Source organism: Helianthus annuus, chromosome 6, assembly GCF_002127325.2.
Source record: "Helianthus annuus cultivar XRQ/B chromosome 6, HanXRQr2.0-SUNRISE, whole genome shotgun sequence".
NCBI lineage: Eukaryota > Viridiplantae > Streptophyta > Magnoliopsida > Asterales > Asteraceae > Helianthus > Helianthus annuus.
The window spans coordinates 33,145,414-33,158,978 of NC_035438.2; the positions used below are offsets into that span (position 1 = coordinate 33,145,414).

At 37.5% G+C, this 13,565-nt stretch overlaps 2 protein-coding genes across 3 annotated transcripts; both read right to left on the reverse strand.

Moving 5' to 3' along the window:
• Positions 1-326: 326 nt before the first annotated feature.
• Positions 327-1,474, reverse strand: LOC110863903 (endochitinase A). The gene is made up of 3 exons (XM_022113125.2): positions 910-1,474; positions 695-799; positions 327-621 (listed from the first exon to the last, which is right to left on the reverse strand). Exons 1-3 carry the CDS (start codon positions 1,417-1,419, stop codon positions 490-492), a joined length of 747 nt encoding a protein of 248 aa, XP_021968817.1. The 5' UTR covers positions 1,420-1,474; the 3' UTR covers positions 327-489.
• A 757-nt stretch (positions 1,475-2,231) lies between these two features.
• Positions 2,232-10,470, reverse strand: LOC110865154. Of its 2 annotated transcripts, none has more exons than XM_022114378.2 (13): positions 10,272-10,470; positions 5,463-5,536; positions 5,259-5,333; positions 5,061-5,133; positions 4,910-4,977; positions 4,672-4,773; positions 4,468-4,557; positions 4,330-4,404; positions 4,151-4,243; positions 3,494-3,541; positions 2,960-3,025; positions 2,814-2,858; positions 2,232-2,731 (listed from the first exon to the last, which is right to left on the reverse strand). In XM_022114378.2, the coding sequence occupies exons 1-13, from the start codon at positions 10,312-10,314 to the stop codon at positions 2,585-2,587; spliced, it is 999 nt and encodes a 332-aa protein (XP_021970070.1). In that variant the 5' UTR covers positions 10,315-10,470; the 3' UTR covers positions 2,232-2,584. The 2 variants fall into 2 exon arrangements, with proteins under 2 accessions (XP_021970070.1, XP_021970069.1); XM_022114377.2 differs by having other exon boundaries at positions 4,910-4,980.
• Between the last annotated feature and the right edge of the window lie 3,095 nt (positions 10,471-13,565).

Sequence of the window (13,565 nt, forward strand, 5' to 3'; positions counted from 1 at the left end):
GCAAGACACTATAGCCACAAGCCCGCCCACAAGGAACCAAATTACAAAGTGCTACATTTTTTCTAACAAGCAACATATTCATATAGAAAAATGTCTCAACCACACACCTATTAATTTTACGAAAATATGCCGAATTTTGGTATGTTCTAAACCAAATTTCTGGTTTAGGATTCTGCAATCGTCCACGGTGCACAAGACTAAACCAGGTTCACTCAACTTGAGAGATAGACTCCCACCATCCTGGCCCAAACCGGCCCAACCCGATACGACATATTCCATTGGCCTTAATATGCAAGATAAGCAAATAAATCTAAATACCATAGATCTATTTCTAAAAGAATTTGAATGTTATTACCATTGTTATTACAATTCATCTCACATAGAGTCAAAATCCACTAAGAACATATTTGAAACAAATCAAGAACTGTATGAAGCAGCCAACCATCAACTATTTGATTGATGATGAAGAGAAAACTATTAGCTATGTCATCATGTCAATCTGTAGAAGCAATACCCATTGTGTTTGATCAACATTTCGAAACGCTTACCACACGAACAACTCAACTCAAACCGCAAATCCCCATTCTTCATTCGCTCCACCCCTACACACTCCTCTTGTTCCTACAATCACAAATGCAACAATTACAAACATAATCCTCTTCAACAATTATTTGTAACAACACAAATTGCATACATGTGGCTTAGGAATCTCCTCTTCAACATGTTCTTCTACGCGCATAATCTCCCAACACCTTTGTTCAATCTCTCTAACCATATCTTCCACTTTCTTCATTATAACCTATTCACAAAAAAAAAAAAAAAAAAAAAAAAAAAAAAAAAAAAAAACATTTAATCAACAACAAATTAATATATTATATTAACTCAACATCTTAATTACAAGATACAAACCTCTGATTGGGGACTCTGTCGTCCGCTGGAAGACTGAGGGGACGACGAAACTCTTGGTGTTTTCTGTGGTAGTTGATACTCACTAGTGTCAGAGAGTGTCCTGCGAAGCCCGGTTTTCTTGGTTTGTTGATGATCGGGTGTGATGGAATCAGAAAGTGTCCTGCGAAGCGGGTTGTTGTTGATTCTTGGGACTTTAGGAGGTGTGGTGGTGGTTGTTTGGTTGGCGGATGAATCAGCGTCTGATAACGTTCGAAGAAGCGGGTTGGTGGTGGTGGTGGCGGCGTCTTGGAAAGAAGATGGGGGGATGTTTAAGAATGCGCGGCCAAGTGCGGCGGCGATGCGTGATTCAGGGGTGGAATTGGTTTCTGTTGTGTTGGTGTTGGTGGGTGACATTGAAGATGGGGTTTGGGGAAGTGGTTTGGTGAAAGTGGCGGTGGATGACGACGGTTGGTGGTGGTGGTGGTCGATGGTGGTGATGGGTGGATGAGTATCTTGATGATCGTTGGTCATTTGAAATTCTGTTTGTGTTTGTGGGTGTGGAACGAACTCTTGTTATATAACAGTTGATTCTGTTAATTTTTATAATAAGGAAATGAGTTACCCTTGAGTCCTCAAGTTATTAGAAATTAACAAATCTAGTCCTTGTATTTTATACAACAGATATGAGTTGCCCCTATCCATCCAAAACCAAGTATATGATTGTTTAAAGTTTAAGGACTGGAATTGATTATTTTTATTTTATTATTATTATTATTATTATTATTATTATTACTATTATTATTATTATTATTATTATTATTATTATTTTATTTTTTTATTTTTTTGCGAACGGCCAGATTTCATTAGAAAAGGAAAAACTAGAGCCAAAAAACAAGAAATCAAAAAGAAAAGTTATGTTATTCTCTCCAATTTAAATATTTAAATGAAGACTTATTTTTAATTCAAAGAAAGCTCAAAGAGTTGATAATTGATATTCTCCACCACCTTGAAACCAAAGATTATCGAAAAGATATTGAAATTTATTCATTTTAGTTTTATCAACTAAGGAACTAAAAATTCTTATGTCTAAATAGATATTGAAGAATACGAATAGAGTGTACTAGTTAATGAACTTAGGTTTGTCAAGGATCATAAATATTTAGTAATATTTATTACAACTCTTTCCAGTTTCTTTTTCTTTTATAAAACACATCATTCAACAGTTATTCCACTTTATACAAATTTCAATTTCTTTTCTTATAAAAACATATTACGAACCAGACATTTAATTACATAACCAACTGGTTATACATCATTTTCCTTATACTTTGATGATTAAACAATAAGCATCAACAGTTTTCCTTATATTACGATATAGCCAAAATGAATTCAACAGTTTTCACAAGACATGTTTGATAAATCCAAACACAAACCCGAGAGTTTAAATTGGATTCAACAATATTCCAAAAAATACACAGACGTTCTAGTTTAGGATTCTGTAACCAGTCTCCCTGTTTACCATGTCCGGGACTAAACTAAGCTTGCTCTACCTGAGCTCTGAGATACTTCCGACCAGGCCCGGCTTAACCCAACCACCCTCAACTGACTAATTTTTTCCTCTTTCTATTAATTACAAAAATGTATATGTTCCAAGTCTAGAGCAGTGAGCAAAAAACAGATAAGCTTGCCTCGATTATTACTGTCTATTTGTAGGGTGGGTCCGAGAGAATACAGAGCTGAAACCAGAAAATGTTCGCCCAAACACACGAGAGCTTGAACTTCCTTCCGTTACGTTCAGCCCGTGGGGAGTGTTTCTAGCTTCTTCAGGCACATCTTGAATAACCTGAATAAGATTCCCCCAAAACTAATTTAAATATATAATTCTGTAAAATATTCCTACATAAAAAGATTGGATCAGCAAGGACCTTCAAGCCAGAAGCAGAAACTGCAGTTTCCAAAGGTTGCTTAGCCTGAAAGATGCAGAAAATTTAATAAAATATATTTGAAGTCCATTTCTTAATATAATTTATTACAAATAAGTGAAATAACTAATGTGTTAGGAAATACATACTTTGGGAGACACGGGGAGTGATGATGGTTGTATCTCCTCTATCTGAAGCGGTGGCAAAGACATGGCCTGCAAAGAGAAACAGATAAACATCAAGTCATCAACCATCAGAATCTAATCATATTATATATTGTGTGACATGTGACATAAGTATAAGTCTGGAATAAATGATGTACGTCTCTCATTCTCTAGAAAACCAAGACAAAAAATAAGTGAAAATTAAGAACCAGTTATTTATGAAGGAGGCAATTTGAACTTTTTTTTTCAAACTAGTCAACATGATATAAAAGAAATAACTCAACAAGAATTAGCAAGAACAGGAACAGACAGACGATGCATAAAACCTCAAATGGTTTATATCCTAAGATTATGCTCACTTTTTTGCATTAAAAATTTGAAAAGAAGGAAAAATCAAGAGTTTCTGGGTCAACCCAAATCGACCGGTCCACTCCAATCTATCCCCTTTTAACCCGAAACCCATTTCGAGAGAACTAGAGCGCCACGTAGACAAATTAAAAAAAGTGCTTAAAAACTTACCCTCGGTGGCAATTCAAGAGCTGGCTTTGATGAACTGGATTGGTTTCCCTACAAAGGACAAACAAAATGATTAATATGAAAAAGTGATAGATTTCTCACTAAGCTTGAACTAAAACAGTATTGAATAATCCGTAAAGAGGGTACGGAGCATAGTTGTTAATGGCGAATAGCGACAAATAGTGATAAGGTACCTATATCTGCATAACGAATGGCGATAAATAGCGGGTGGCTATTTTATAAAAAGCGATACACCAGAAAAAAAAAATTAAAATTTTTTATATGTATATTATATCAAAAATACCTTGGTATATATGCTATTTTACATGTATATTTAACAAAAAACTAAAATCCAGCCATTTTATAGCTATTTTAATTGCTATTTATATTAAAAAACCAAAAAAAGAACAAATTGTCGCTATTATCGCTACAACCCTAATTGCGAGCCTAGACCTATACGCTACGTAGCGCGCTATAGCGATCGCTATGTTCGCTATTGACAACTATGGTACGGAGAAATGAGGAACTTTAGAAATTCTAACTATAACAACCAAGATCAATAGAAAAATGAATGATTGCTAATTGCTAGACTGCAAGTCTGCAAATATTGTCGGTAACAAATGTAGTTTCGGAATTTACTAAAAGGTTATTATCTTGTACCTGATTTTCCATTTCTATGGCGGTACGTATCAACCTCCCCACTCCTAGGTTTGTTTCATCCTGCTTCAATGCAATTATATTCAGCTTACTCTCCTGTAAAACAAGAAATTATTAAAACACGAAAGAACAAATAGAAAAAAAAAATTAGGGTAACAAAGCGATGGATAAGAGCCACACACCAGGGTGTAAACCTTGTTATGTATAGACTGAACATCCTCGGTAAACACTTTGGTCTTTCCACGTAACGCTGACACCTGTAAGATATTTAATAATTTATTCCATAAAAAATAATTAATGTAACTTGTATCATGTCATACCTCCTCTTTTGTAGAAGCGGTAATTTCTGCAACCTCATCTAAACTGCAATCAACACGGTCGATTCTTGAAGATAGATGTCGTTTGGTAGCCTAAAAAGCGTTAACAAGAACCTTAACTAAATTAAAATTGAAAAAAAAAATGTATGAAACAGATATTAACCGACCAACATTAAACAATTATTAGAAGAAAAAAAAACATAATACCGCAAGTGACGAGTAGACAGTCTCAAGCTGTTTAGCTACAGCATTTGTTGCATCAGATAAACTACGTCTTGTAGCAAACATCATATCCGGAAGTTTCCAACCCTAAAAACAAAAATACAATTTATAAAAATGATTTAGAGCATTGTCACGCACGCAACTAATACGGCTTCTGAGGCATAGATGACTTGAATGTAAAAAAAAACAAACGTTAATGTTACTAACAGCTTCTTATTATCACCTTCCACCAAACATAACCATATCCTGCAACAGCAACAATGATAACGATACCATATTTGCCAGTAGTGCCTCCTGCATGAAAGAAGAATAAATTTAATAAAAACCAATTTAGCTGTTTGAAATGTACGCACAACGTAACAGAATATAAAAACCTCCACTAGCAGTGACGATGGTAACAGATCTATTTGATGCCAGTAGTTGCAGCTCCTGCCTGAGGCTGTTGACCTGTTTAAAGCGATATAGCGCATAATCCAGTAATTTGTCAATACATGTGTAAATACAAAGAAATGAGCGTATAATACACGAAAAAAATTACCATATTATAGAGTTGTTGAAAATAAATTTCAAACCTGTGCCAACAATGAGTCGTTGAGTGGTTTTGAATTTGAAGTGGGTTTCGCATCATGTTTGAATAAGTTGAGTACCTAGAAAAAGAGACGGTAAAAAAAGATTCTTAAATGGCTAAACAATAGAGACTTATCGTTTGTGCTTGTATATAAAATATATGATCGTAAACATAGAACAGGTAATTAGCTAGAAAATAAACTCCTTACCTTAGAAGTACCAGAAAATATATCATAAACACTGGGCATGCGACCTTCTTTAGCAAGAACTGACCCAACAAGGCCTACAAGTATAAAATGACGCATTCAGCAAGACAGACTTTTTGGTTTACTAAGGGGGCGTTTGGTTCACGGAATGTTTTGGAATTAGAATTGGAATTTGTATAGGAATTAGAATTTGAAGGAATTGGATTTTGAATTTAAACATTCCAAATAGAATTGGAAATTGTTGGAATTGGAATCTCAATTCCACTTTTGTTGGGTTTGGTTGTCAAATGAATTAATCCATCACCCTGGCACCCACAACCCCCGGTTCGGGTGAAAACAATACGGGTTGAAACGGTACGGGTCGAAACGGTACGATTCGAAACGGTTCGATTCGAAACGGTTCGCGTGGAAACGGTTCGATTCGAAACGGTACGGGTCATCGAAACGGTTCTATTTGAAACGGTACGGGTCGAAACGGTTCGGATCGAAACCAGTACGGGTCGAAACAGTTCGGATCGAAACGGTACGAGTTGAAACGGTGCGGGTCGAAACCGTTCGGGTCGAAATGGTCGAAGATTCCAATGAATTTACTTTAATTCCTTCACATATAGGAAGGATTTTGAATTCCTTTAGTTCAAGGAATTTGAAGGATTTAATGCTCAATTCCAATTCCAATTCCAATTCCAATTCCATTGTGAACCAAACACATGAAGATTGGAATTTTGATTCCAATTCCATCAAATTCTGTGAACCAAACATCAAAAGATATGGAATTTAGATTCCAATTCCTTTAAATTCCATTGAATTCATGCGAACCAAACGCCCCCTAATGGTACAACAAAAACATAAACTCCACATTTCTTTCAAATTCAGCAACCAAAGTGAGAATGTAGTGCAATAGTGTTAGTAAACCGAGTAAGAATGACTCACCCATCAAAAAATTGTTTGATTTGGGCAAAAAAAAAAAAAAAAAACTTTGCTTATATTATAAGTTCATTTGGGTCTACTCACTCAGATTATCCAACAAGTCAATTTGGGTCTAGTCAAATTACACAACGGGGCAATTTGCTCCACTATTATAATACTTGCTAACTCAATATGGGTCCAAAACATAGTTGTTAATGGCGAATAGCGACAAATAGCGATAAGGTACCTATATGCTACATAGTGAATAGCAATAAATAGCGATACACTAGAAAAAAATTATAATTTTTTTATATGTATATTCTATCAAAATACCCTAATATATACGCTATTTTGCATGTATATTTAACAAAAACCTATAATCCAGCTATTTATAGCTATATTTAATTGCTATTTATATTTAAAAAAATAAACTGAAATCCCGCTATTTATGGCTACATACCCTGTAGCGACCTTCGACCTATACGCTACGGTATTCGCTATAGCGACCGCTATTGACAACTATGTTAGGATTGTTAGGCTTTAACACACACACGAAACTGAACACACACACACGAAAGCAGTAAACAACACCGAAGATTTAAAGTGGTTCGGTCAGCTGACCAACGTCCACTGTGCTGCAACTAGGGTTCCTTTATTATTGAGGTGCTCAAGGAATTACAAGTACAATGATATCAATATATAGAGACTAATATAGGGTTAGGAAACTTGATCCCCAAGTTAGGCCCAAGCCCACATAAAGATAACTAGGGCCGGCTAAATTAAAACCCTAATTTAACTGCCAAATAAAAACGTGTGGGCCGACTCAAAGCTAGAGTCGGCCGCCGTGCCGTCTCTTGATCGGGCCTCCACACCAATTTGCCCAACAATCTCCCACTTGGAGGCTCGAACAACGCCCAATAGTCTTCAACATCTATACATCTTGTAATCTTCCTTTACCACCTAGTTGCAGCAGCCTTCTCGACAATTAACCTGAAGGCACGTTGAAGCTCCCACTGAGCCTCAACTCATCAGTCACAACCTGTGACTCGTTCTCTGTCCCTGTCGGCTCCCACTTAAACGAACTGCCGAATCCTGAGAAATCCTTAGAACACACACTCTCCAATACTAGCAAGAGATTCTTTGGAGAGACTTTTCCATCTGGAATTCTCGTCTTTTTAACCCACTGTCGCCTTAAATTTGTAACTAAAACACGCCTTGTGCTCCCACTGTCACGATGTCCCCTGACTGGTTTGACCTTCCAAACTCGTTCATCCCAAATCTTCCCTGTGACTCTAGGTTTTTCTCTCTAGCAAAGGAAACCCTCTTATGTCCCTGAGATTCTGTAAACTCGACTTTGTTTTTCTTCAGAACTAGAACATCACTTCCTTCTGATGGCATACTGACCATGTATAATGAGCCTTTTTTTCTTTCCATGAGCCATGACCATATTCCCTTTAACAACTTTCCATTGTCCATTCCCAAACTTAACTTCATGTCCCTGATCATCCAACTGGCCAACTGAAATCAACAACCTCTTCAAACATGGAATAACCCTGACATCTCTTAAAGTCCACGAACCGACTGAAGTCTTCAAAACAATGTCACCCATGCCCGTAACATCAAGTACCTCTTCATTTGCCAGTTTTACCTTTCCAAAGTCACCTTCTTTCAGATTTTGCAATGCTTCATTTCTATGGGTAGCGTGAAATGAAGCACCAAAATCCATGGCCCAGGATTCCACACTGCTCTCCATACTTGCAGACTAACGCATCATCATCATCACGGTGGTCTCCTGCAAAGTTTAGTTCTTTCTTCTGTTTCGAACACTGATTCCTAAAGTGTCATACTTCATTGCAATTCCAACATACCACATCCTTCTGAGCCTTAGACACACTCCTCTTCTTGCTTTGATGACTTTCCCGCTAATTCTTTCTTCCTCTGGCCTCTGTACGCAACAAAGAACTCGAAGACTCACTTGAACCACGATGTTGAGCATCCTCGCCCAAAATAAGATCTCGCATCTTCGCAAATGTGAATTTAATCGATTCCGAAGTGCTAGTAACAGCAGTTACGGTTCCGGACCAACTATCAGGCAATGAGGATAATAATAGTAGAGCTTGAACCTTATCATCAAACTTAATATCGACAGACACTAAGCGAGACAAGATTGAGTTTAGGTTATTGATGTGATTTGTTACCGAGTCACCCTCCTTCATCCTGGAATTCAAAAGCTCTCGAATAAGATAAACCTTATTTGTTGCAGAAGACTTCTCATACATGTTAGATAATGATTCCATCATACCTTCAGCTAAGGTCTCCTTCTGGATGTTATAGGCAACATTCTCTGACAGAGAAAGCGTTATCACTGCTTTGGCTTTCTTATCCAACTTCAACCAATCTGCTTGTGACATATCTTTTGGCTTCTCACCCTCAAGCACACGTCTAAATCTTTCTGACCATAGTTGTCAAAAGAGCAAAAGGCGCGCGGGCGCAGCGAGGCGAGCCTATAGCGCCTGGTGGTAGCTTAGGCGCAAAAATGGGATTTTTTATTTGTAAAAACGGTGCTCAGGCACAAAAGGCCTAGGCGAGGCGAACCATGTCTTTAGGCGCAGAAATGGTTTTTTTTTTTTTTTTTTTTGTAAAAACGGTGCTCAGGCGCAAAAGGGCACGCACGATTTCAACCAAATTCCAGTTCAGAAACTCAGTTTTTGCAACGGCGGTAGAAACCCTAACGGTGGCGGCGGCGGCTGACTGGGTGGCGGTGAAAGAACTGAAGGTGGCGGTTCTCGCGTTCTTGTGTAATTCCGATCAAGAGCCAAAGCTCTGATACCAGTTGTTAGGATCATTAGGATTTAACACACACACGAAACTGAACACACACACACGAAAGCAGTAAATGACACGAAGATTTAAAGTGGTTCGGTCAGCTGACCTACGTCCACTTTGCTGCAAATAGGGTTTCTTTATTATTGAGGTGCTCAAGGAATTACAAGTACAATGATATCAATTATTGAGGTGCTCAAGGAATTACAAGTACAATGATATCAATATATAGACTAATCTAGGGTTAGGAAACTTTATCCCCAAGTTAGGCCCAAGCCTACATAGAGATAACTAGGGCCGGCTAAATTAAAATCCTAATTTAACTGCCAAATAAAAACGTGTGGGCCGACTCAAAGCTAGGGTCGGCCGCCCTCCCTTGATCGGGCCTCCACACCAATTCGCCCAACAAACTATGGTCCAAAAGGGTGTGTAGTTGTGTACCACCCACCACTATTGTGCCACCTACTTGTCATTGCCACACCCACCTCAACCTTGGGCTTCGTCGCTGCCCCCACCATCACATTACTACCACCACCCCCATCTTGACCGTCACCTCCATCGCCTAGCCAACACCTCCACCACTGCTGCGCAACACCTCCAGCACCATAAAATCAAATGTAGTTGGTGGATCAAGTTTGATACCTTTTCTTTCCAATATGACCTATTTCAAGTCGAGCCCAATTTGGTCGAAGCCCGTTTTGACCCGAACCACTGATACTTTTCTAGAAATCAGCCATTTTGTCCTGAACTTATGTTGGCCCAAACTCTTTCGTTCTTACCTAATACCCAACCCGTCGGCTTTTCCGGCCATAACTGTTATAAAAGCTAAGAGTGTACCTAAAACAAGGTACCACTATCTAGAAAACTCAGCATATTAGTGTAAAAATCAAATAACTCAAATCATATAAACTATTTACTAATAAAGACACTTGTCTTGGCTAAAGAATATAACTTGACATGTAACGACTTTCCTGAATCAGGTTAACCAGAATATAAAGCATACACTGAAACTTAAGGTTACATGAAACCTCCGTCAATAAGTGATTATTATGTTGTAGAAAAAAGATAACATGAAGTTGATACCTGCTCCGATAATAATCGTCAGCTTCCCAAGAGGAAGGGCCATTGTGAAATCGAACAAGCAAGCAATTAGGCGAAAACAGTAAGCATTTATCAACCAATTATGAGAGCTTGGAGAACAAGAAACGCTTAGTCTGATTTCTTGGAGAACAAACCCTAGTTCAATGATCCCAGAAACACTGTACCGCAATGTTTTTTTTTATTTTTTTGTTTTACATTTCTTTTTATTTTATTATGGGAAAGTTTACATTTGTGCACAAGCCCAACACTGGTAGCCCATCTTAAGCCCATACATATTTTTCTTTTTCGTATATGTGTAAATTGTAATGTAATGTTTTGATTAGTGTTATTTATATTTACTCTCAAATCGTATATTTTTCTTTTTCGTATATGTGTAAATTGTAATGTTTTGATTAGTGTTATTTATATTTACTCTCAAATCGTATAAACTAATTTTCATATGTAACTTAGGGGCCGTTTATTTCATCTTATAATGGGCTTTCAATGGTTCAGAACTTGGTTCAGCACTTAACGGTTCAGACTGTTTGTTTCGCGAGTAGATGTCTGAATGGTTTTTTGCCTCTAAATGGTTAAGTATTATACTGAGTCTGAATGCTTAAAATCTCTTATCTGAATTGGTCAGACATTTGCCTCTGAATAGTTAAGCATAATACGTGCTCTTAATGGTTCAGACTTCTTACTGGTTCAACACTTAATTGTTCAAGTGTCTTATTGATTCAACACTTAATGGTTCAGAACTCTTAGTGGTTCAGCACTTACCTATTTAGAAGTTGTCAAAAAGCCCCTGAAAGAGCTTGCATTTTACAAACCTATCTAATATGAAAAGTTAGTAATTTATATATTTTTTTGTTAATTTATTACTTAAATAACACATAAAATATAACATTTTAATAAATTACATTATTATGTTCAAATGAACCTAAGCTGATGTATCAATGATATTTGTATTATATTTGTATTATTTTCACCCTTGTTATAAAATGTCAACTTCTTTAATGTAGTCGATCACTTAATCATCTATTTATGATATAGTTTTAATATGTATCTTTTTATGTTTAAAACATATAATAATTTCGTGAGAATGTGTGTTTTTTGGGTATTTAAAACCTTCTAGGAAATTCCAGTTTGTGTGTAGTAGCTGCTGGACCTTTGGATAGCGATGATGTTGATTAGTCGGGTTCCGGGTCAAATTGATGAACTTGAATATAACACACATTTATTCAAGTCAAATACATTAATATTGCGGGTTCCGGGTTAATGGGTTAAGTGAGGTAAAGTTGATGTAAATCAGAAGAAGTAGTCATGTAACCTTTGACGTTCAAAAAAATAGGTAAACAAGTTTGAAATGTTGCAATCAAGTTGTAAGTGTGTTAAATGTGTCATAAATGAGTTGACGGGCTCTAAACTAGTTGTAATAAATAGGTTAAACGGGTCATAAATATACCAATCCGAGCATGACCCATCTCATTAAAAGAGTTGCACAGTTCTGTAAGATTAAATATAATTATTATGTTATATTTAATTGTATAACAACTCTCCCAAAACCCTTAAACATGTCCTTTACGTCCTAAAATACACCCCGTATACGAAAAATAACCCTAAAATACCTTTATAATTATAAAAATCAAATAAAAACAAAAATTTGAGTTCCTTGCGGGGCGCGACCCGGGCAGGTTGGGCCTGTCACCAGGCGAGCCCCTAGACCGCCACGTGTCTGGTTACGCGTCGAAGCTAGTAAGTTGACTCACCAAGGCTAGGCCCTAGCCAGCCTAGCTCGCGGGCCGCGAAAGAGGAAGAGTGGGGCGTCGCGGGAAGCGAGCCGCCACCCGATCAACCCTATAAAAGGGGGCTTCGGCCTCAGAATTCAGTCGCTCATTTCTTTTTCTCTCTCGAACAATATAGTGCAAATATAAACGGGCGTTATACCCACTAATTAGCGAAGCTCTGCCTCGTTGTAAGTATCATAACCCCGGTTACGTATTAGTTACTCTGCCCGATTGATCTAGAGCTCCGTAACGCATGTCAAGGCTCTGCCTGACTCAGTCGTTGGAGTTCTGTCTCGGGGATATAACTAATGTAAATTGGGTTATCTTACTAACACGTGTGCATTGTTTAATTAATAGATTATAACCAGGAAGTCACTAGAAAGCAGTAGTATCTAAAATAGCAATGTGAGTTATTCCCCTTTTTGCGAACTGTTTTTACAAAACCTCAATTGTTTTAAATTATATTTAACAGTGATTGAGTATTTGTGATTCTACAATTACAGTCGGTATGTTGGGGTTTTATATACATTACTTGTTACTACACTGTGAGTAGTAGCATGACCACAAGTCAGGATTGATAGTACCGTGGGTGGTAATTGAGTAGATGTAAACAAATGTAATTGCGGATGCCCTCAATACTGTAAAATGATAAAATTGTTTTGATTAAATTGGGATTCACTCACCAGTATTTCTTGCTGATAAAACTTTTTAAAATGCATTTCAGGTAACAAAATGTGAAAGCCAAATAAAAGCCAGCTGGAGAGCCCTGAAGGCTTGGAAAAGTGGCTATAAAAGCTACCTAAACAAGAAAGAAGTTTTATTTCAATAAATTAGGGTTTACCCCTATAAACATGTTGTAATGGAAACTTGGGTTTTTTCCCATGTATTTATTATTTATAAAAGTATGGTGTTTAACTCTGATAAACTATTTCCTAACTACGGTCCTGATATATTTTCCGATGCCCAATTAATAAACACCGATACCACTGATACTGTCCTCGCGGCCGCCCGCCTCCAGGGGCAGGGGTCGGGGTTGCGACAGAGAAGTGGTATCAGAGCTACAGCCACCGATTTCAGCCACAGAAGTGTTCTGCTGACACCAAAATTTTATCAGTTGTGTTAGGAAATAACCTATGTGATTACGTGTATACATGTATATTATTGTTTTGTGTTATTTGACAATTTGTTAGTTTACAGTATGAGTGAGCAAGGTACGTCTGACGCCTATCGTCACCTAGCTAGTTCTCCCAAAAGTGAAGGAACTTCCTCACAGCCTACTCCTTTGGGGTATTCTGCTAATACAGAAGAGGGAATCTTCATCTTTAAAGCGCAATCCGAAGAACCATTCCCTTCGAAAAATAGAGGATGGTTCAGTCGGGGAGCACATGAGAGAAGGAAGAGAATGAGAAAATTGCAGCAACAAAGAGCGTTAGCAGCAGCCAATAGGGAGATGAACGCCCAGACACAAAACATAGTCAATAGGCGATTGGCAAACTTTCATATGTTAGCC

Excerpts from the sequence above, each read along its gene's own strand:
- LOC110863903 (XM_022113125.2), bottom strand. The coding sequence starts at position 1,419 with ATGACCAACGATCATCAAGATACTCATCCACCCATCACCACCATCGAC. Across the intron at positions 800-909 it reads GACAGAGTCCCCAATCAGAG|GTTATAATGAAGAAAGTGGA; the intron begins GTTTGTATCTTG and ends TTTTGTGAATAG. Across the intron at positions 622-694 it reads AGGAGATTCCTAAGCCACAT|GAACAAGAGGAGTGTGTAGG; the intron begins GTATGCAATTTG and ends TTGTGATTGTAG.
- LOC110865154 (XM_022114377.2), bottom strand. The coding sequence starts at position 10,314 with ATGGCCCTTCCTCTTGGGAAGCTGACGATTATTATCGGAGCAG. Across the intron at positions 4,405-4,467 it reads CCGCTTCTACAAAAGAGGAG|GTGTCAGCGTTACGTGGAAA; the intron begins GTATGACATGAT and ends AATATCTTACAG. Across the intron at positions 2,859-2,959 it reads CACTCCCCGTGTCTCCCAAA|GCTAAGCAACCTTTGGAAAC; the intron begins GTATGTATTTCC and ends TGCATCTTTCAG.